The sequence below is a fragment of the Trachurus trachurus genome (genome assembly GCF_905171665.1).
Source record: "Trachurus trachurus genome assembly, chromosome: 1".
NCBI classification, from domain to species: domain Eukaryota; kingdom Metazoa; phylum Chordata; class Actinopteri; order Carangiformes; family Carangidae; genus Trachurus; species Trachurus trachurus.
In genome coordinates, this window is record NC_139891.1 from 15,164,537 (window position 1) to 15,188,194 (window position 23,658).

Consider the following 23,658-nt stretch of genomic DNA (forward strand, 5'->3'; position numbering starts at 1 on the left):
GCATTTAATCTTGGGACAAATACAAACTTTCCAAACAGCACATGTTTGTTTGTTGGGTTAACTTGATTTCCTGGTGGTATAGGATTGTAAAGTATACAGATGTTTTACTAACTGCTAAAACTGTAAAATATGTAATTAAATAACTGTGCAGAATCAGTAGTCGGGATAGTTGTTGAGTTCAGTCTGAGCAGTTTCATGGCACTATCACTAATGAATAGATAAGACCTGGAGATGACTGTGGACCATCTGTCCAGGTTGTTTTTGAGCTTTGTAGTGCATCTCATTGCATCTCTGTTTCTGTGCTTCTCCACAGCGTGCAGATACCTGGCCCTGGTTGCTCATCACACCCCTTTTCCATGTACACTACTATTCGACTTTAGGGTCAAATTTATGGAAAATGTAAAAAGTTCATGCAACAGTTATATTTTATCATGAAAGAAGGGCATTTAGGTATGGAATGGTAATTTTTTCATCTCAAACTATTTACCGAAACAAAAGCCAAAGTGTACTGAAACACTAAACAGTTGCACATGTGTATTCAAAGGTTTAGAAAAGGTCAAATTAAGTTCAACTGTAAAGGTTACAGTTATATAGTGCATTTTGGGTGCATTCTGAAATTCCAACCAAAAGCCGAATCTCCCTAACTTTTTGTGAGTAGTGTGTGTAGCAGACATGCACAGAGTTGTTGATGGTGTGTGAGTGCAACTTAGACACTGCAGGACATTTTCAGTCATTGGTTACACTCACATGTCAGTGTAATGATAGTTTTAGATCTCTTCAGGACTTAAGTGCATCTTTGAGGCAGTTACACCAGAGCTGTTACAGCAGTAACTGGATAACATTAGATGTGGCCTTTTTCTGTGAAACAACTCCCATAGGGCTGCAGAGGACTAACTTCTCCATCATTGGCCACAGTATGGCTGAGTCACACACTCCGCAGACTAAGCTAAATATAAATAACACACCACCTGTACTGACACTGCATTGCACACTTTAAACATCTGCTGCCATTAAAACCTTGTTAAGGGATCTGATCAGGGCTGGCTGATGGGATTACATTTGTGTGTAGGGTGATAAGTCAAACGGTGAAATAACAATCAAGGTTTTAACATATTAGTCAACAGAAAATAAGAAGACTTTGTTGTTTGCAGAACAAAGCGAAAATGGCAAACATTGTTTGGTTCCAGCTTCTAAAATCTGAATGTTTGAATTAATAGACAAGTAACTTTTGCATTTTATGGACTAATTAACTGAAGACAAATTGATTAATCCAAATGAATCAATCAGTGATAAAGATAATCTAATCAAAGTCATTGAGCATGATTGTTGTTGTTCAGGTGGCAATGATGCTGCAGTGGTAACTAAGAGTAATTCATATGCAGATAATTCACCTTTCACACAATATGCAAAGAATATTCAGCTGTATTTTCTTTCATGCCGTCACAGTTTATGGTCTGTATCGTGTTCGCCACAGTTCAGTGCTCTATGTCCTGAAATGGTGGATGCTTTCATACTGCTGGATACTTATGGATTCTTTCCTATAGATCTGGTACTTGAACTGTTTTTAGTATCACTACAGTGACACAAAGAGGCTTTTAAAGGAAGATAATGGTCTCATAGGAATAATAGCAATGAAGATGATCATCTTATTGATGATGATTCCTCAGTTATGAGTTTTAACTCCTACTTGTGTCAGTAGTTTTTGTGTTTATCAACACGATTTTTCTCTCCCTTTACCTGCAGAAAGAAGTGCAGGCATGGGATGGATGAGATGATCCAGTTTGAGAAAAAGGTAGATGAAAAGAAAATAGTTTACTCTTATGAAAAAGCCGGGTTGAGAGGTGTTGCACCGGTACAGTTGTTGGGCATTTAAAAAAAGACTGTTAGACTTTAGTAGCTGTGTCTGTGCACTCAGCTGTCGGACAAAACATTTAATATCTTTCAGGCTGTTGAGTACAACCCCTGACTCTGCCCAAACAGTCCGTGCACATCCTGTTAAAGCCAAGTTGATAGAGGTCAGACTTTATCTTCCTCTTCTCCTCTCAGTGAGGAATAATCTCACTTTGTTTTCTCTCATTGGCTGGCAGCTGAATGTTTTTCTCTTCGGCAGGATTCGTGTTCTCCAGAGACCTGAGAGTTAATTTTGTAAGTCCCTTTTAACCTCCCACACTCTCCAAAAGACATCAAGCATTCATCTTGTACTGTACGTATGTGTTTCCTTTTATGATTTCAGAAAAACATAGTGCGGATCACTTTGGAGCAGAGTCTGGAGATGCAGCTGGGGATTCAAGCCTCTGTCCTAGTTATTCTGTAAGACACCGACTTCTATACCAAAATATATATTTGCATTGCATTGTTATGAATCATCACACAAATAAAACCATAATCCTCTTATTAAGACATTTCAAAAATCTGTATTTCTCTTGTGCAGACAATGGCTTTGATGCAAATATTTCAGGATCAAACCAACAGAATTTTTTTTTAATCCGCTCTTCTTTAAGGCTACCAGGACAGAAATGTGTGTTTAAATTGAGGCGGGTGAGAATCTGACTAGATGCTGGAAAAAGTGACAGAAAGAGACAGGAATTAAGTAAAACATTAAAGGTCTTGTGAATTGAACTTAATCCAAAGTTTAATAAGTTGTTTGTGTAAACATCTCTCCCTCAGCACACAATGGTGAGAGTACCAGGCGATCATCACGTCCATCCGAATTATCCTGAAGTCGTCACTCCACTTGTTTGGGACTTCCTGCAAACCAGAGTGTTGTCCAATCAGCCATCAGCGAAGTGGACGGAGAGACAAGCCACAAGCAGTACACACGCATGCACACATTTACACACACACACACGCGCGCTCTCTGACACATTTTCTTATTGTGAAATTTCACACTTGGAGTCTCAGCACACTCTTCTCATCTTGACTCAGAGAACACATTACCATAATATTGTGCCATTTCTTTCCCCTCCAGTTACGATGCTGTTTGAACACCACTGTAAAGTTCCTGCAGTGACTTGGAATAATTATGTGTTAATGTGTAAACCTCCACCGAACACATTATTATTGAAGCTGCTAATTTACATTTACACCTGTGACTACATATTTACCATCTTCACTCAAACAGCCAGAGGGCACAAAGGCACAGGTGATGTTGTTATATTGTTTGTCGTCATTATCATCATTTCACAGAGATTTTTGTTCACAATTAATAGAATGAATTGGAGCATATAATGTTGTGAAATGACTAAAACCAATACTGAAAGACTTTACTCTGCCACTTCTGACAGAATAAACCAACCAGCAGCCAAAGACCTGATGAGGATCAGCCCCAGCTCTCAGGATAGGCCGAGTGTAAAAGCTCTAATCTGAACAAAGTCGTGACAGTTCAAAGGAAATGTTCATTCTTTATGTAACTTATACAGGCGGGACATCAGATGTCATCGTTTGGGTTTGGAGATAACACAGCTCTTTATTTGAAGCTGATCTGCTTAACTCGGCTGCTTTTCACGAACCCGCTGCCTGTGCAGAACGAGCTAAAAATGTCAGTCATTAAAAAAGATGACAACTTCTCATTATGTAGGCCATCGTCTCTGTATTCAGCTTTTGTCTTGGAAACAGCAAGACCAAAAAAAAAAAAGAAAACTCATGGGAGTGACTCCATAAAACACTGCAGCTGCCGTCAGTCATACCAGATAAGTGAAGCCCCTCACACACAAATGCCCCCCACCTCCACCCCTCTCTCTCTCTCTCTTTTGCAATGTCACATAAACTGTGTGATGGCCTCTGTGTTAAATGGAGTGGAATTGATTTTACGTAGCGGGCAGCAAGGCGGCGAGCATCCAGAGACATTTGAAGTACCCCCCCGCCCCACAACGCACACACACATACAAACACACACACACACACACACACACACACACACACACACACACACACACACACACACACACACACACACACACACACACACACACACACACACACACACACACACACACACACACACACACACACACACACACACCCCACATCCTCCTCCAGCCCACTCACCCAACCCTCAACCCCCCCCCCACCCCCCCACCCCCCCAAAAAAATGATTATAGTTATATAAGTTTTCCCTCCCACTCCTACCATCCTCTCAGCCATCAGCAGGGGTGTTGTCATGGCAACCCCCACCCCTCCTTTGAACGTCAGAGAGCCAGGAGCTGGAGGATGAAGCCGCATGCAGCTTCTGTCTCTTGTGCCTCCCAGAGAGCACCTGTGATTTTCGCCGTCTCACATGCAACAGTGGGAGCTGCTGCAGCGCTGGAGATAATCTCATGATTGTTTTGACTCGCGGCCGCAGCGTATCAGACACCATCAGACACACAGAGACAGAGTGATTCAGCAGCGTGTGCAGGTAAGCACCATGCCTTTATTTACTATCGTGCACTGTTTTTAGAATACGACACCTGTGCGTGTGTGTGTGTGTGTGTGTGTGTGTGTGTGTGTGTGTGTGTGTGTGTGTGTGTGTGTGTGTGTTTAAGTTAAAAATCGTGACTCTCAGCCTGATAGAAGTGTAGAAGGACGGTGTGTATTGTGTAATCTATTCGTTCCTGTGCTTCATCTCACGACTGTGATCACAAGGAGGGAGCAGGAGGGCTTTCTAAGGAATGACTGCAAATAACGGGACACAGAGATGCTGCTGCAGTTTGACATGCATGGTGTCTACCCAGCAGAGAGGGAGTGCTCGTAGAGATGACTTTTAAAGTGCAACTCTCCTCATCCACCCTTCTCCATCTCTCTCCTCACCTCCTCTCCTTTCTTTTCTCCATCATGTCCTTTCTTCCTACACCTCCTCACCCATCCATTTTTTGTCCTTTCTTCCACCACCCTTCCCAGCGCTTTGCTCTGACAGCAGTTATGTCGTGGCTGTTCCTGGACTGGTTTGTCCCGCTCTACCTGCTGGTGTCGGTTTTGGTGCTGGCAGGCTTCGGAGCGTGCCTGTACTTCCTCGAGCCCGGGCTGCAGGATGCCCACAAGTGGAACAACAAAACAGTCCGGCATCACCCGCTGGTGGCCAGTGTGAACTGCAGAGATGACGATAGCAATGCCCTGATATGATCAAGAGGGCGAGGCGGCAGGCCATCTGGACAGGGGTGCTGCCAGGACACCGGAGGGATGGGAGCCAACACCTTAAAGATGGAGAGAGAGAAAACGAAAGAGACAAAAGATGGAGAGGAGATTATCTGATAATGATGCAAGCCCTGTCTTATCATTCCAACTTTTCTCTGATCTCTGTAGATTTTTGCTGTAGACATCAGGGAAAACTGAAGCAGTGGAAATTTAGAGATTTTTTAAAAATGAATCCAAATGCACAAGGAGGAGAAGACCACATGCAGAAAGAGATTGTGAGGTGATTGGAGGACATGTTGCCCTTTAGAAAACATATTTGAAACCCAATGTAAATTTCATGCCATCTTATACTTGTGCCAACTTTTACATACGTTTTGTAATTTGACAATCACTTTACATATATCATGGAGTTTACTTATATTGTGCATTCAATTAGTGAAGTGAATGACATAAGTGCAATGAATTTGTTGCCAGCTGGGAGGGTTTTTAATCCTCTCTGTGGCGATGTCGGCATGGCAGCTGCTGAGAAGCATGTAGATTGTTAGTGCCACTGTGCCAAAATGGTGTAGTAGTGATTTTATTAAAACAATGTGTACTGAATAAGGTGCCAAGATTATCCTAGATGGACCAAGATTACAGAAAACTAGTATTTGGTAATGCTCTGTATTTTTTTTTTTTTTTTCATTGTTTCTACTTGACAGCATGGTGAGGAAACTGTGGGTGTTTTGATGATCATATGCTTCCTTTGTTCATACAAAAATAAAATTGTTTAATCCTCAGATCTTTTGGTTTAGTCATTACGACAAAGTCAATACCCGAGTGAAGTAATATGTGATTTGTGGAGTATATCTGCACCATCGGCCGAAAGTACATCCACTCAAGTGTGGCGCTTAAATGCAATTTCAAGGTACTTTTATTTTATGTAGCAGTGTTCCACTGCATCTATCAGGCAGCTGGAGTTTTCAATTGACAATTTTATACTATGAAACTCATGATGAGCTCATAAAATGCAAGGTAAAACCTTACCTAAAAGTGGTGTCTGAACAGGGCTGGATAAGCAAACTTCTCAGATAGTCTCATTCAAATAAATAGTTTGTTTCACAAAAGGCACACGGGGAAAATAAATGGGACTAAATGGGTAAATACAGTATGTTTCCTTTTGATGCTTTTGATACCAGAGGGGTTTCTGGAATACACCCCAGGACTTTAACATGTAATGGAGTATTTCTACATTGTTGGTATGTTAGTACACCATCTGCTGAAGTTTCCCACGTCTGATCTGCACACAGACAGAACACATTCAGGCTTCAGTGTCTGATGAACCAAACAAAATAAGGGAGCAGAGTGGGAGTGAAACAGTGAAGCCTCAGTGTCGAGGAATGGAGAGAATGGCACTTCTGTGCCCACTACTTCCTACTGCTCTGTTCCCAATCCTGCACTCTTTGACTTATTCACTCACTCAGAGTGTCAACAGCAGGGACAGAGCAGCAAAGAGCAGGTTTGTGTCCTTTTACACATTTTTAACTTTTGAAAACTTCAGTTCTTACTCTGTGTAAATGTATAGTGACACTGCCAAACTTGTGGGCAATAGTTCTTGATCATTTTCATTTAATTCTTTATTGTACTTCTACTTGACTTAAACTTGCATAAAAACACGTTACATTTTAACAAAAGACACACTGTTATGCAAATACACCATGCAGCAGCTGAGAGTGTAAAACGTTATTAAATAATTATATAGTAACAATCTAATAATAACAGAAATAATAAAACTCTGAGTTAGATTTTTATTTTTTCTGCATAATGAGAAAATTAACTCTTATTACTTAACCACATTTAGCCTATAGATAAAAACTTTTGTGCTCATTCTAAACTGATTTTAAATGCTGTTTTTTTCTGATTGCATTTTTTTTTTAACTTACTAAAGGATCTGAATGTTTCATCCACCACTGTCTGACTCTTACATTTGTTATTTATCTGATTTTCCCTTTTTCCCCTGGCATCAGTTTAATTGGTCGTTGTCTCCATCTCCTCCTTCACAACTCCACACAAGAGAATGAGCGTTTTCGACCGCCTGGCTCCTTTGATGTCTCAAGTATCTGCATCCTCCAGACAAGTGAGGCAACATCCATCAGTCTGTTTGTCACCTCCTCTCTCGCTCTCTTCTCCTGTGATCAAAAAGAAAGTGATTGAGATCCCATCATTTGATGAGAAGGGACTCATTTATGACAAACACAACACAGAACAGACAACTGCTGACAGGTAAACTGATTTGTTGCTTACTCAATTTTATGTGCTATGCAATATTGTAAATATTGTATTGGACTCACTTTGCGGTTAATATTTTTCTTCCCTCTTTTAGCTCCAGATCTTTTGTTCCAATTTGTTCCTCCAAGACATCCAGTCAGGCCTCTTGGAGTAAATCACATCAGCATTCACAGAGCATCCATGGGGAAAGAGCTTCAACCCTCCCAAGAACCAAACCCAAAACATACAGCTCTCCAACTGTCTCTGTGAAGCCAAGCATCTCCATTTTTACGCCAAATTCTTCTCCCACTCCCTCCACTCTGAAGCCAAAGCCAAGTGATTCTCTTCATCTCCCCGCCTCACAGCTGAGTGATCCTCCTCCATTACTGCACCAGCTTCAGCCGAGGCCAAGTGTATCCCCAACTTTGAAATTCCCAACATCCAGACTGAGTCCATCCCCAACGTCACTGTGTCAAGGAATGAGTTTGGATCGGAGGGAAGACAAGCAACCTTCCCCCGTTGCTAGAGAAAGACGGGCTAGATCTATAACCATCTCGAATCCTAAAACTGAGTGTAAACAGATTTTCTCAAATGAGGCAAAGCATGACCACCTTGATCAAGACACTTTACTGGACTTTACTCATCCTCATTTGAGAAGATCTTGTGCCATGACGGGCAGAGACTCTCAACAACACACTCACTCTGAGTTCCCGATTCAAGCTGCCAAGTCTCAGAGTTCCTGCTCATTGCAAGGCAAAGTTGGTTTAAGTAAAAAAGAAAACAGTTCAAGAGATAAACCAAAGCCTCCACCGAGGAATCTGGACTTGTCTGCAATCCCTAAACTAAAATCAAACATCAAACAGCTACAGGATTTTTTGCCAAGTACAGCGACATGTACACAAACATTACTTTCAGAGTCTGAGGGGATTCACTCTGCTGATGTTGTTTCCAGAGAATCTCAGTCAGCATTTGATGGACTGACTGCTCAGAGGAAGTGTGCAGACGACCCTCAGAATAGATACAAGACTCAAACCGCAAGTTCTGCCTCCAATAACAAAGCATATGAACCAGTGAGAAGTACAGCTCTACCTACAACTTCCAAAATGTCATTTTTCACAGAGCATTGCTGGAGTCGGTCAACTGTTGTACCCAGTGTTGAGACAAGGAGAAGACGATTTGATTTGCACAATGAAATAAAAATGGATACAACATTTCCATCTGGCTCTAATCTCAGGAGACCCAACAAAGAAAACAACACACAAACAGTTACAGGAAACTCCCGGCAACAAACTGGAGCATCTGAACACATCAAGTCCCCTCAGAGACACAGACTCTGGTCAAAGGCCAAGAGTCAAACTGCCCAGATGGATGTAGAGAGCACAGTGAGTCAGTCTGACTGTTTTACAAAGGATTACAGCTGCCAGTCAAGAGGCATCGACCAGGAAGCGGAGGCTTCTCAGCATGCACACAGATTAAATCGACTTAAAACGTGTCTGGTGGTGCCTCAGACGCAAGAGGCCTCCCGACCTTCCCCTGATGAACACACCACTGCACAAACAGGAAGCTCCTCAAAGCCTGACTTCCCATCACAGAGATGTCTGTTGGATCACAAGCAAAATAAAAACCACAAAGAGGTGACGCTCTGTGGCATGGGGCTGAATCAAACAGATATTTTTGCAGCACCTGACCATCACAGTGTGCCCACAAAGCTACCAGAACATCCCTCAGAGAAATGCGTAGTAAGCTGGCCCCCGTCGGTGGCCGAGTGCCAATTCAACACAAATAGCTGTGGTGGTAGTTCAAAGGGGGTCTTTGACCTGCCACAGCACAGAGTGTACCAGAGACCAGAGGAAACCACAACGCCAACAACAGCTTCCCTTCCACCAAACCAAGTGGATTACTCTTTAGCGAAAAGAGCATTTATCATGGAGGAACCAGAGGACCCCTATTACGTCACCATGTATTACCCAGGCTCAGTGTATGTGGGTGAGTACAGAGATATCCAAACCACTTGGGAGACTTTAACACAACAGTCAATAAATGCGTCTGAGTACACACATGACAGGGAGTCTTTGATCTCTTGTTTTTTTTAATCTGTTTAGAGTAGGAGTTAAATAATTTGCTATCTAAGGGGGCGGGAATTCAGATTAGGGGGTGGTCAAAGAGGATAGCGGAGGGAATTAAGACACCGCTGCTTATCAGCAGAGTAACAGACGTGCTGAAGGGAGACGTGACGGCGTTGGTTAGCAGACTCTATCAAAGTGACTAGCACACGAGGACAAGCCAAAACAACTTGCAATAAAAACCAAGCAAAGAGACGGAAAACAGGCCAAAAGGAAAGCAAAAGAAGGGCGAGAGGAGATCAGCTCAGGCATAAAGTGTGAGTACTGTGACACAGTTCCTATAACACTTTGAGGAATATTAACCACAACATAATATCACAGTGACACTTTGTAATTGTTCCTTTTTAAAGCTGAGGTAAATCCTGGTGTAGTATCACAGGATAGAGATTTAAAAAACTCTACTAAGTTTGAATAAGGTATCTCCATCTCCCTGATGAGAATCACAGTCCGACGAGGTCCTTTAGGATCTCTAACAGCTTAATTTGCCACTTAATATGCACTTTTATACCATGCACTTTTGGTGCACTTCTTTACTTGATCTCCTTGAATAGATGTAATATTCAGTACTTACACCAAGGTGCCCGACTGCACTGAAGATTTAATGTTGTCCCCCTCTGAAAGCACCTGCCAGTTGTAAATCACAGTGTAGTGGTGGAGATCTGTGAAGCAATAGGCTATCACATTAGTTACGTGTAGTCCAACCAAAAAGCTGATTGTGAGATGGTTTTGTTTGAATAGAGACACTTCTTTCTTTTTTTAAACTTTGAACTATAGGTTTTAGTAGGGGATCAGGTTTGCTCATGTGGAGAAAGAGCCATCATACTGATTGTGAGTTTAGAAACTGATCACATTGAAAATTCTGAAAAAAAAACTTTGTGTGTCAGAAATATATGACTTATATTATATATATTGTATTATATTATATTATATTATATTATATTATATTATATTATATTATATTATATTATATTAGTTGTGCAATCCCACAGAGTTTATCCTAGGTGAGTCCTGACCCCATGTTTGGAAACTATTCTGTGCATTTCACCACTGGCCAAATGTATTTCAGAGCATCTAATGAACCACTGTTCTTTCAAAAATGCTTGTACTTAACTTGAGCTTTTTTTTTTTTTTTTTTTCATTTTATACTTTTTGCTTTAAACTTTTATTTCTACTGAATAAATAATGAATAATCTGAGGAAGGTCCAAAGGAAGGATACAGATTTTTGCAGCAGAACTTCCTTATTCTTTGCCCCATAAATAATCCTCAGGGGTCTTTGGAGGCAGTGAAATCCAATATGGTAATCTCAGGTGCAGGGTCAGGGTCAGGGTCAGGTATATTTATTTGTACCTAAGTTTTATTTGAGCATGAAAAGAGGCACATTTCATAAACACCACACAGGATTAAACAAGATAAAACAATACAAAAAAGTAAAAGTGCTCCAGCGCTAACCAGATGTAGGTAAGCCACTGAAGCGTCTCTGATAAAACTACCTCATAATGCACAAAGTAAAGTGTTGCCTAAGCAATGGCACATTAATGACCTAAAATTATGAGATCTTAAATAATATTATAGCCTAACTGATGTTTTGTTGTTTTGTAAGATTTTCAATGGCACTGACTTACGATGGAGGAGTTCCACCGTGTTGAATCTAAAGTTGGATACTTCTGCCAAAATGCTAAAATAACCATTGCAATACTTTAAATCGATATAACAATATTAGTGAAAGGATTTGAATAGAGGTCGACTTATTCCCACTCTGCCTCGCTAAAGGATCTTGGGAGAACTCTGAGTTGTGAACACTGGATCCAGATCAAACTGGACTTATTTCACCTCATTATCCAAAAATAGTCTGTATCACTCACTGTAACAAAAAATGTCCCTTTGAGGCAATGTTGCACTGCGCGTGCGCGCTGCATCTCCCCACTCCCTCTCCTCTTGTCGCCATGGTAACGGAGGAGGGGGGCTCACGGTCGGAGGGGAGGACAGGAGAGGTACCCAGACTCATCACATGACCGCTCCTCCTCTCGTTATTTCTGTGCTGGATACGTATCGTTTAACGGCGGACCGGGAGCAGCACTATCTCAGTCCGTGATCAGCCCGTCCCCTCCTCGAGCGCATTGACGGTCGGTTGAACCGGACTCGGTAAGTGAGACACCACGTCGAGCCGAGCCGAGCCGAGCCGAGCCCATCGTAGCTAGCAGCTAACAGGGAGCCGCCGCTAGCTGCTGCCTCCCAGCATGGCTGGGGAGAGACAATGGGGTCGACAGGCAGGGATGGAGCCGACCTTTTGTTTTCTGTAAATGAAAGATAAAAGCTGCATTTGTCTCCAATAAGCATCTTTTATCAGAGAAACAGGTCGCAGCCTCCGCGCCCCCACAGCATCAGCAGCTACTGCATGTTTCAGTCTTCAAGTGAGATTCGTCCGAAGCATGTAGCTCAAAATGAAGATGAAATAATTCTGCTGAATGTGTTGATCTGTGAATGTAGGCTACTACAGGAGTCTATATATAAACTTTTATAATAACGTAGGCCTAACTGGTGCACAGATTAAAAGGAGACTGGATTATTTTCTCAATTAATTGATTGATGCTGGAGCCTGCCCATCATAATAACCTGGAGATGATCAAATGCTGTGTTTTGTCCAGCCAACTGTCTAAGCCCACAAATATAGCTACAGTGTAATGTGTTAAATATACAGTAAGAATAAGGGTCACAGCAAGGAGTCATCAAATATTTGACATTTTTTGCTTTAATGATGTAGGCTAAGTGGTTAATTGAATGCTGATTAACAGTCTTTCTATTAACTAATTAAACCATCGCACCTGTAGTGTTAAGACTTGAATCTTTGCAATATACTTTACATGATCTACGTTATTTAACCAGTGTAATAAATGAATGACTCCAAACAGTCTATTGTGAAATCATAATGAGTAGTTTTCTACAAATTCAACAACTGAGGACAGATTGTCAGACAGTAGCTAAGTCCCTGGACACAGAGTTCCCTTGCTCCTCCTACACAGAGGCAAGAAGTCCAAACAGGAGGAGAAGCAAAGCAGATAACTTGGTTCACACACAGTCAGGTGTCTTTTTCTAGCCATCTTGTGTGTTTTTTAGTCCATTTTGTGTTGTGTCTTTGTCTCTGCATGTGGCAGTGTCACCGCTGGCCGTCCCATCTGACCCCACCCCCCCCTCGCTCCTGAGGCGGAGATGGGGGCATAGCTGCATGACCACTGAGTGTTGTGAATCAAAGTGACAGCCACTGCCTCTGTGACCTGTATGATCTGGATCTACGACTGTGGCTGCGCTGGCTTGAAGCGTGGCAGCAGGCTGCTCCATGTGTACGGCCTGGAGGGCTTTTAGGTTATCAACATCTTGGCTCTGCCTCATGCCTGTTACTGCTACCATCTGCCTGCCCTGCACTGTCTGCTACACACTCACCTGTAGTGATGTCAGAGCCATACAGATAGTTCAGTTGTTGGGTTTTTGCTCATTTTCAAAAACGATCAAGTGATTATCAGAATAGTTGCTGGAACATTTTTCATACAATAATATTGAAGAATAAACTCACTGTAATGCTGGTCTATAACATCTGGGTGTTACCCAATTAGTCATTATTTGAACCAGTCTACTCTCTAGACTTAGACTAGAGATATACAAATGGTCAGACTTCAGATAGACATCTAAATTGATCATAGCTGTTTAGTTTTTGACTGTGTTAAACTGGACTGTGGTCCAAATGCATTCTGGGTAAATTAAGACTTTTTTTTTCAAATAAAAAAAAATGTCAGACAGAGGAACCTCATCCAGCTGCTCAGCTCCATTTACAGCACAGTCTTTTGGAAGGACTATGCAGCTACAAGGGCAACTTCATTTTTTTAGTGAAAGGTGAAACAATGAAAAGACAAAAATTGATGTTGCAAGAATGGCTGCTGTCTTTAAATACTTTTTCCCATCTCATTGCTCTGTCCATAACAATGTCAGAAAAGCTGCATGTTTCCCTCTTCTTGGTAGCACTGGTCAGCATAGGTCACACTAATTACTGTGTTATCATGGTAATATAATATGTATAATTCGACCTGAGTTAGTCTCAGACTAAGGCGCCAGTCTCATGCACCGTCTCATGTTTTTGGCTTAAAATGTGTTTGTCTTAATTTCTGTGAAACAGTCTTAGATGCATCAGATTCATCTATGAACTAAATTAAATATGAAAACAACAGTACACACAAGACTAAAATGTCTTTGTGAGCACAGCCCCAGTTATATTTATTGAATACAACAGCAATATCTGTGTTTAGCGCATATGGATTTGTATATTACAGTCATTTAGGTGAAGCAGCTTTTCAAACCTACTGCAACAAGTAAAGGGAGGAGAAACCTCAGCTGCTCTAGTGGCCTACTTCTTGTTAGTGTAGCTGCGTTTTCAGTTGATGAAACATTGCCTCATTATCTTCCTTGCTGTCTCTTTTGTAGACATGTCAGACGTAGTTCCTCCAGAAGTGAGACCCAAACCAGTCGTCCCTGCCAAGCCCCCAAATGTGGGGGCTCCTTCCCCCTCCAGCCCCTACCCACCCCAGGGGCCAGGAGCAGGCAGCGGTGGCATCTCTGCTCCTCCGAGTGGCATCCCTGTCCCAATCGGGAGTCACGGCTCCAGCCATATTGCCGGTCATGGTATTGGTCATGGTGCGGGCCATGCTGCAGGTCATGGTGGGGGTCACGCTGCAGCACACAGCGGAGGTCACAGTCTTGGCGGCTCCCACACCTCCAGCGGAGGATCCACTCTGCTGGGGTACATTGGTATTGACACCATCATTGAGCAGATGAGGAAGAAAACCATGAAGACAGGCTTTGACTTCAATATCATGGTAGTGGGTAAGTCACAGTGGGATTTTCCTCTTGGTGAAAACAAATTAGATTTAAGTTCTTCCTTCACAGCTGGACACTTCTCATTCCTCTCTTTCTCCTCTCAGGTCACAGCGGTTTGGGAAAGTCGACTCTCGTGAACACCTTATTCAAGTCCCAGGTGAGCAGGAGGAGTGCTGGATGGGCCCGTGATGAGAAGATCCCCAAAACTGTGGAGATCAAAGCAGTATCTCATGGTGAGTACAGAAAGAGAGAGAGAGAGATCCTGTTCTTTCTTTAGGGCCAGATATATATAGCAGCATTTAATTTGACAGAGAGAATTAACTATCTTGTTCTCCATGTTCTTAAAAGTCCTACATAGCCTACTTACAGTACACTCAGTGCACACTGGTAGCTGCCAGGAAAGCTTGCCATTTACTCTCAGCTGCTCATTGCCAGCTTCTGCATGTCTTGTATGAGATACAATAACTATTTGTTTAACATCACAGGGAAATTTAACAGACAGACCAAGATCTGGTTCTGGGCTTTTTTTGTTTAAAGTAAGAGCAAGTAAGAGGTTATACTATGTTGACAGAAACTCTCCCACTATGGCAGAACACACAGTAGACAATCATACGGGGAGCTGAGGCTAAGGGGCACAAGTTTATATATACAGTGGCATGCAAAGGTTTGGGCACCCCTGGTCAAATTTTCTGTTAATGTGAACAAGTGGAAGATTAAATGATCTCCAAAATGACAGAAAAGGAAAAGGGCCTGCAGCAAAGATTTTGACACTCATTCTTGTTCGGGCTGCTGCTTTCCCTTTTTCACTCTACAATTGTAGAAAACTAAAATAATACACTGATATTGCTGCAAAAGAGTGTTTAACTTTATGCCTTTGGGAGATCATTTAATCTTTCATTTGCTTAACTGTTCACCTTAACAGACATTTTGACCAGGGGTGCCCAAACTTTTGCATGCCACTGTATGCTGGGAGCTGATTAGGAGACTGGTAACAGCTGTGCAGGTGGAGGTTCAGCTCAGGTGGTGCTTAACGATGGGAGACACGTTGAGAACTGGTAACTGGCAGCAACAACTTTTAAAATGAGTATTAAAGGGCAGGTTCACAGTTTTTTCATCCTGTGGTGGTTAAAGTTTGTCAGCCCAGGCCTTCGCCCACATCCTTGTCATGTTCACTGTCTAATGTAGGAGTCTGGAGTTAACTTAGCAACAGCTAATACTAGCTTTAAGCATAAGCCTGTTCATGCATTGACACCTGTTAGCTCCCACACCGTGCCTTCGCTAGCACATCAACAATTAAAGGGACAACGAGGAGTTTGTATTTGGTTATAAAAAAGTCTCATGTTAATGTGGTTGAATCTACGTTACCCACACATGTTAATGGATCCATTTTCGATAAATATTTTGTTTTGTCTCTATCGTTATTTTGTTATTATTGTTAGTGGTGGAAATGCTGGGCCAGCCAACCAGCGTTTCCTTACTTTCGGTTTTGCGGACGCTGCCCGGCGGGTCATGAGAATAACGCCGCCGAATCGCCGTTTATGGTCAGAACTACGACGGTATCTGATCGTCTTCGAACCTCTGACTTTAATTCTTGATGAATGAAAACATTCTTGGCAAGACGTCTGTCTTTTCGCCGGGCTCACGGTAAATGTAGTGTGAAAACACTTCGCTTTCCAAAACTCCTTGTTGTCCCTTTAAGTAGAAATCACTCTTAGTAACATAAAGTATTTCTTTGGGGAAGTCATAATATTGCACACACCCTAAACTGGAAATGTCCTGTTAATTGTATTGATATAGAATTGCACAAGATCAGTCAGGTGGTGATCAGAATTTTTTTGCATGGTGTGGTATGTCTATTCTCGGATGGTCACATTTACACCAACTTAAATTTACATTCACTCATTGATACTAGCTCATGTTGTGGAAGCTGTGGATAACACCCATGAAAACATTAGGAACATCAAACTTAACCAGACACTGAAAACACTATCATCGTGAACATCTCCATTTTCTAGAAAATTTACAAAATGTCTAGTGTAGCTTTCAATTATATCTGTTAGAAAGAAAATCGTAAATGGCTCAAAAATCTTATCTCTGTATCTCTATAAACCATTTCTTAATGGTTTACGTTGAAATCACATTAAATCACATCTCAATGCCCAATGTGAACAGGAGGCCATGACACCTGCTACAGATATCAAATGCAGGTTAACTTGATTAACCAGATTAATTCAGGTTTCCCATGTGCTAATCAATACTTTTAATCATGAGCTACTATATACTTTTATATAATGCCTCATGACATCAGCCTAAATATAACAAGCCAGTCTGTATAATTACCAAGACAGTTTAATGAAGCTTTAAGCAAATAATGTCAAATAATGATTTTCTGCATCAGCTGTGGTGTGTGCAGCATTTTGTTGAGTGAAATTATGAATGCTGATGTGCAGTAATAAATAGCTTGACCTTATTTCTCCTTCATGACAGAAACTCTGACTACTTCATGACAAATGTAATTTAGTCATCAGTCAGTACAGATTGTTCTTGGACCCACAGATTCTCATTGGATCGGTGACAGCTTTACTCGACACAAATTAATTCATGTTGGCAGTAATGTCCTCAACTGTGGATATTTTCATAATGGAGAGAAAGATGTTTTATATTACACAAGGCTTGTGCATATTAGTTGATTTTGAAACTACTCTTGTTCACATATATACTGTAGGTACATCAGAACTGGTTTAACGGACTGAGTTTTTTTCCCCATCTTCTCTGCATGGGGATTTAAGATAATCCAGCCAGGCTGTGTTTGTGTGTTTTTACACATTTACATTACAATAGGCCATCTCAAATGAGACATGTAAGTTTTACACTAGTAAAAAAGAAAGAAAGAAATAAAGTCTCTTATCTCCATTCTGTTAATACCAAGGTCTATGGATTTAGGCATCTATCGTAAATGAGTTAGGCTGCTGCACTATGTTGAAGATCACGCAATCTGAAGCCTAATAACTTTGCTACCATAATATGAGACAACCTCAGAATGAAGATCTGTGTTTCCATGGAAACAACCAGTGAACCCTGCTGACAAATGAGGTAGAAGATGTAATCATTGTCCCGTTTGTGTCCTGTTGACAACATCGTTAGGCGAGAAATCTAAATTGTTTTATTTATCCCTGAGTTTTCCTGAGCAACAACAATTAGTCACGTTTTCAGTTTGGAAAGTCCAAAATTGAGCCGATCACTAAGTAGCTACTCTCATTTAAAGCATGTCTGGATAGCATTTACAAATGTTTGAGTGTAACCAGCTATGTGCAGAATTTATGAAATCAGTTAGTGGCTCCTCAGTATGGAGAACGCAGTGCTGTGTTAATCAGGGCAAATGGGACTGATAAACTAAATGAACTTGCATTTACATACGTCCTTGATGATTTATCAGCACCAGGGAAACAGTGGTGATGTGTCAAAACCATGGATTGTGCTCAGTGTTTGGCTGCTACAGTTTACATCATCATGCACATATTGCCTGCGGTGGACGGTGACCTGACATTAATATGCCCTTCCCAGTTAGAGATGCTGCCAGAGACACACAACAGATGTGCTGCAGCAAAAAAAAAGGAAAAAATCTTGTTCAGATCATTTTTATGATAGTTGTCATGTTTCTATCTTGACTGCCGCTTCTCTGATTACTCACACAATTAATAAATTGAATAAATTTGTTGAATATTCAGATATCAATATACATTAAATACAAATCAGTTGCATATCTTTTTTTACAGTCATTGAGGAGGGTGGTGTGAAGATGAAGCTGACAGTCGTTGACACTCCAGGCTTTGGAGACCTAATCAATAACGACAACTGGTGGGTTTATCTACTCCAGGATCCTTAAAGCCTCATAAATGTCATAAATACTGCCTTATTATACCAAGAACTACTTATCTCCTGTCATATTCCTAAACCATGCTTTTAGTTCAGGAGTGCTGCAAAGCATTTATTTTCCATTCTCTTGTCTCTGAAGCTGGGAACCCATTTCCAAGTACATCAATGAGCAGTATGAGAAGTTCCTAAAGGAGGAGGTCAACATCACCCGAAAGAAGCGTATTCCTGACACCAGGGTGCATTGCTGTCTCTATTTCATCTCCCCTACTGGACACGCGTGAGTTAAATGTCATCAGAAGTACAGATTAGTAAAGTAATCAGTCCAACCATGGGCTTTTAGTAATCTGTTGGCAAAGGCAAAATTCACACACACACACACACACACACACACACACACACACACACACACACACACACACACACACACACACACACACACACACACACACACACACACACACACACAGTGTTCGTGTCCATTTATCCAAAAACAGCCCTCTATCAATTGTGCTACTTTATATTGTAGACAACACACACCTCTGTCTCCCCTCTGAACATCTCACAATTAGTTTCGATTGACAACTGTGAAATTGCTCTTAAATGGATAAATGGATTCAGTCTTTTGTTACATCCAGTGTATCTCATCCCTCTTAGTCGGGGTAATTGAGACCATCAGGATGTTTTGTGTGCAGGCAAACAAGAACTGGGACACAAACTTTGTCCGGTGATAAGCCCACTTTTCAAAAACCATTCACTCTGTAAATCTTTTATAATTGCTGCAAGACGAGGGAAGAGTAATTAGATGTATTGTAGATGATAAATGAAAGTCCCTGTGGCTCCCTTTGGCTATTTGTTACCATGCAAACAAGCTTTCTGGGAGAATCACAGCCCCTATGTCTACCTACTAACTCATTTCCTCTCTTTGTCTCCTCTGTCCTTTCCCTCTTAGTCTTCGGCAGCTAGACGTCGAGTTCATGAAGCGACTGAGTCACTCGGTCAACATCATCCCTATGATTGCGAAAGCAGACACAATGACCATCGAGGAGAGACAGGAATTCAAACAGCGGGTGGGTTTCGCCGCAGAGCCCAAGATCATCCCACTAAAGCTTAGATCGGCTCATTGCAGAGAAATTGGTATCAGAGTAAATGTCAGCTCACATTTAAATAACAAACGTCAGCACAGAAACACCAGATATGTTTGAGGTCATGTAGAGAAAGTGTCTACATTACGCTGTTAGTCCACTGAGAGATTCTTTTTTAAACCTTTTTCACCTTTGAAATGCTCTGCTGGGTATAACCTTGGTGTTCAAGGCTGCTCCAGTCAATCCTGGAATCAATCTAATATCATCTTATTGAATTGTATATAATTTTATTATTGAAGATCAAAGGTAAGGTGGCCAGAAGCATGGATTTAAATGAATGAGCTAATGTTGCTGTGTGTCTGCTGGGTCTTTAAATATGCTACAGTTCATCACACAAGATGATAATGTCACTGTTGTGTTTATAGCTTGATTCTGCTGCCCCCTAGTGGCTAAAACAATCACTTCATGCTGGTTTGAAAGATCTAATTAAAAGGATCCTGTGTATGTAAAAAAAAATCAGTGTCAGATTTCTACTTGTGTTCTGAGACAGGACTCAGATGACGCAGATTTTTTTTGATTTGCTTTTTTGTTTGTCTGCTGCAGGTAAGAAAGGAGCTGGAGATGGGCGGGATTGAGTTTTACCCCCAGAAAGAGTTTGATGACGACATGGAGGACAAGAGTGACAATGACAAGATTAGAGTAAGTTGTCCTCTTCTTTCTCTTTTTTGGCTTTATGATTTTTTCCTCTTTAACAGAATGACTGTGTGCCACCCTGACCCCTCCTTTCCACAAAGCCTGGCCAGCCCCCTCTTTCATCTTCTGAGCAGAATGTCAGGGCACTGGGGCATGTTGTGTGTTTGTTTGTTTCATCTCATAAACCTTGTGTCGCTCCCCTCAGTATACTGAACCGTGTTGAAATGTCTGTCCATAGGAGGCCATGCCCTTTGCTGTGGTGGGCAGCGACAAAGAATATCAAGTGAATGGCAAACGAGTTCTGGGAAGGAAGACAGCATGGGGAATTGTAGAAGGTGGGTGATTTTTACTAAGTAACTTTTACAGTCTCTTTGTCCAAGACAAGGTATTGATAGTTTGATATTGACAGTCCTAGGAAAAGGATTTGAAATACAAGATATATTATTTGATTATTTTACTTTTGTTGCAGTTGAAAATCCCAACCATTGTGAGTTTGCTCAGCTGAGAGATTTCCTGATCAGGTAAAGTATTGTTTTGAATCTTAAAGCAATGCAATTAACTGGAAATAAGGAGCAATTCTAGGATTCTACGATTTGATATATTGGGGAACTCTTTCGACCTTGTAGTATTGTAATGATGACATGAAACAGGGTTAAATAACAGTGCAGTTGTCAAATACTCATTTATCATTATCTTTTTTTTCTTTTTCTTTAATTCTGGGGTGATCATATTTTTCTGACAATTTCCCAAGGGCCTTTGTGACATTTTAAGCTTCAAAATAGTAGCTTATCACCTGTCAATTTACCAATTAATTAATTCATTAAGTAATTCACTGTTTAAGCACTGACACATGAAGATCATTTTTGAAACTTATATAATTGTTTGCTAGTAAAGAGGTATAATTTTTAAATTAAACCTCCTATGACCAGTTATTCTTTTGCATAAACATCACTAAATTCTAAATGACTCGTAATTTCTTGTTTGTGTTTCTACATTCCTCTTCCTTAGGTCTCACCTCCAGGATTTGAAAGAGGTCACTCATAACATTCACTATGAAACTTACCGTGCCAAGAGACTGAACGAGAATGGAGGCCTACACCCCATATCCTCCAACGACACCCAAGAAAGCAACCTGTAGTCAGTCAGACGGAGCGAGAGTGAAAACAGTGCAATGAAGCTGATAGATGAATCTAAAGAGTATTATAATCAGTCACCACAGCATCTCTGCATGCTTGGAAAACATTTAATTCTGTAAAAAAAAATTGGTGTTTTTTTGTGATTCCAAACTGCACCCATTATTTATTTTACATTCTTCCCTATGTCATCCTGACACATACACATATCAAACTCCTCTAGGTCCATTTCAGAGTTATTCGTATGAATATTTGGATGAAAGAACAGCCCCAGCGCAGAGATTTAGTGCCATTATAAAACTAACATTTTATCTACTGCCAATGCCTTGTCATTTATCATTGCCCGGGTAGTATGAGCTTAGAAAGTGCCACATTAAAAATGTGTAGAAGAGGCTTATCTTTTCAGTTTTGGTGTTGTGTAGCAACCAACGTCTGAATTCAGACAAAGGAAATGATTTACTCTCCATATAAAAATCATAATTCCTGCATAGTAGTGATGCATGAGCCAGCTCTGCAGTTGACTCTGTACAAATAGCTTTTTTAAAATTCTCATCAGCAACTGTTCATTTGAAGAAAGACTCCCCATGGCTTTACTGTCAGGAGGGCTTAACAAACATTACAAGCACAGCTGTCTCCATCTACAACCACCCTCATGAAGAAAACAAATGAAATCTGTCTAATGAAAATTCCCCTGCTCTCTTTGAGTTTGATTTTCCATTTAAAAAAAGTGGGCGGGTGCAGACCTGCATACTAAGGTGAGAGACAGCTGCAACATCAGTCACATATGAAATGCAATTCTGTGAGCGGCAGTGTGTGCGTAATTAAAGGGTCCTCAGGGCACATGACTGTGCATATTTCAGATTCTGTGATTCTATTAATCACTGTGATAGAGCCCAAAACAAAATGAACAGCTCAGCATACGTTGTTACACCACAGTGGGCACAGAGGAAAGATTAGAGGCCCAGTGCTTTTGTTATGCTCACCTGCATTTGCTGACTAAGTTCTTACAGTGACATTCAAGGATAATTAATTATACAATAGGTGAGTAGTTTTAGTAATATTATACTTTTTTTCTGGAGCCAGATGGACTTGTGGCCTGTTCTGCCACTTAATTGGACAACAGGCACCCAATTTTGATAATAATCTAAAAGCCTGCAAGGTTTATTTGAAAATGACTAACTTAGAAAAAAAAAGAGGGACATTTTGGTTTGATATTTTGTACCATGCAAAGTATGGGTGAACGTAAAAGACCTCTCACCCAGAGATGTGGACATCGTTTTGCTCCTGTTTGTGTTGTCAGTTTCAGATAAAATCCCTCTTGTTCACCACTTGGTGGCAGCACTCTACCATGTATAAGCAATTACTCAACAGATCAAGACATAAATTGGGCTACCTTTGTGTCCTCAGCTGACACTGTCTGTTTTTTCATATCAAATCCAGTTTACAAAGTTTACAGAGCTTGGCTCGTCCACTGCTGTCACTGATAGCTAACACAGTATATCTCTCCAGATCAGGTTTACATGAAGCTTCCAACTTTAACCCAATAGTATATGCACACTCAACATGTGGGCGGAGTTATTTAAAATCAATACATTTAAAGTTGTAAACATGTTTACCAGGTTTTCTTCAGGAACACCACATTTCTACTGTTCTGCCATGAACTGTCAGCAGTAGAGCACAAAGATGCCAAAACAACTAATTCAATCTTTCAAAAGCCACCAGTTTTTTTTTTGAGTCATCGTTTTATACAAACATACACACTATTGCGATTTTGATATGAAATGTGATGTCTGCAACAAATTATAATAATTATCTGTGATTTTAGTGCAGTCAAAGGTTTTAAAGCAGACATTTGAAAGTGTTTGTGTGTGCATGCATGTATCCATGTTGCCTGTTTCTTTACAGCCACTAAATTCACACCACGCCAATTATGCATCAACTTATCGGTAATTTCTGAGTGTGTGATGTTTTCATGAAAGTGCTATATCATGTGGTAAAACGTTGCTGTCTTAACTTCTGTAACTAAAGAGACAGCCCGCTATCCTCATATCACTCATCCCTTTCAATCAGTAGAACTTCACAATGTAAATGTATTTAATAACCACTGCTCTCAAAGTTGCTGTGACATCCTGAGACAGAATTTCTAGTGTTGTATTATTTATACATTAATGTCTTATTATTATTTATTCTTTATTTAATAAAGCACATTTCCATGTTTTTTTCAAAGAGTATTTTCCATGACTGTCTCAACAATGACTTACATTTTTCAGAATTCATTTTTCAGGACTGTTGCTAAGCTTGTAAATATTTACTGCAGGTATATCATCACTGATGATGACATGAGAAAAATGTGGGGACCTCATCCACTACACATTGTTAAATTTATTAGATTCAAAACCGAAACCCCTCACACACTTTGGAATTACTAATTGGTGTCAAGATATAACTAATTTCCTGTTTGTATGAGTTGCAGACTCATCACTTGCAAGGTTATTTTGCAGAGGCTGGATTACCAGAGAGGAAAGGGG

The 23,658-nt window shown here is 40.8% G+C and overlaps 1 protein-coding gene and 1 long non-coding RNA gene across 4 annotated transcripts; both read left to right on the forward strand.

The window, feature by feature from the left end:
- The first annotated feature begins 1,642 nt into the window (after positions 1-1,642).
- Positions 1,643-4,029, forward strand: LOC310989412. The gene is made up of 3 exons (XR_014595532.1): positions 1,643-2,145; positions 2,234-2,310; positions 2,668-4,029. It is a non-coding gene; the product is annotated as an uncharacterized lncRNA (long non-coding RNA).
- A 2,553-nt stretch (positions 4,030-6,582) lies between these two features.
- Positions 6,583-23,246, forward strand: septin3 (septin 3). Of its 3 annotated transcripts, none has more exons than XM_083985551.1 (12): positions 6,583-6,610; positions 7,119-7,374; positions 7,475-9,345; positions 13,954-14,352; positions 14,451-14,579; positions 18,123-18,204; positions 18,362-18,499; positions 19,172-19,289; positions 19,908-20,003; positions 20,236-20,332; positions 20,467-20,518; positions 21,006-23,246. In XM_083985551.1, the coding sequence occupies exons 2-12, from the start codon at positions 7,169-7,171 to the stop codon at positions 21,133-21,135; spliced, it is 3,318 nt and encodes a 1,105-aa protein (XP_083841677.1). In that variant the 5' UTR covers positions 6,583-6,610; positions 7,119-7,168; the 3' UTR covers positions 21,136-23,246. The 3 variants fall into 3 exon arrangements, with proteins under 3 accessions (XP_083841677.1, XP_083841676.1, XP_083841678.1); XM_083985550.1 differs by having other exon boundaries at positions 6,585-6,616; XM_083985552.1 differs by lacking the exons at positions 6,583-6,610; positions 7,119-7,374; positions 7,475-9,345 and adding an exon at positions 9,584-9,739.
- Positions 23,247-23,658: the final 412 nt, after the last annotated feature.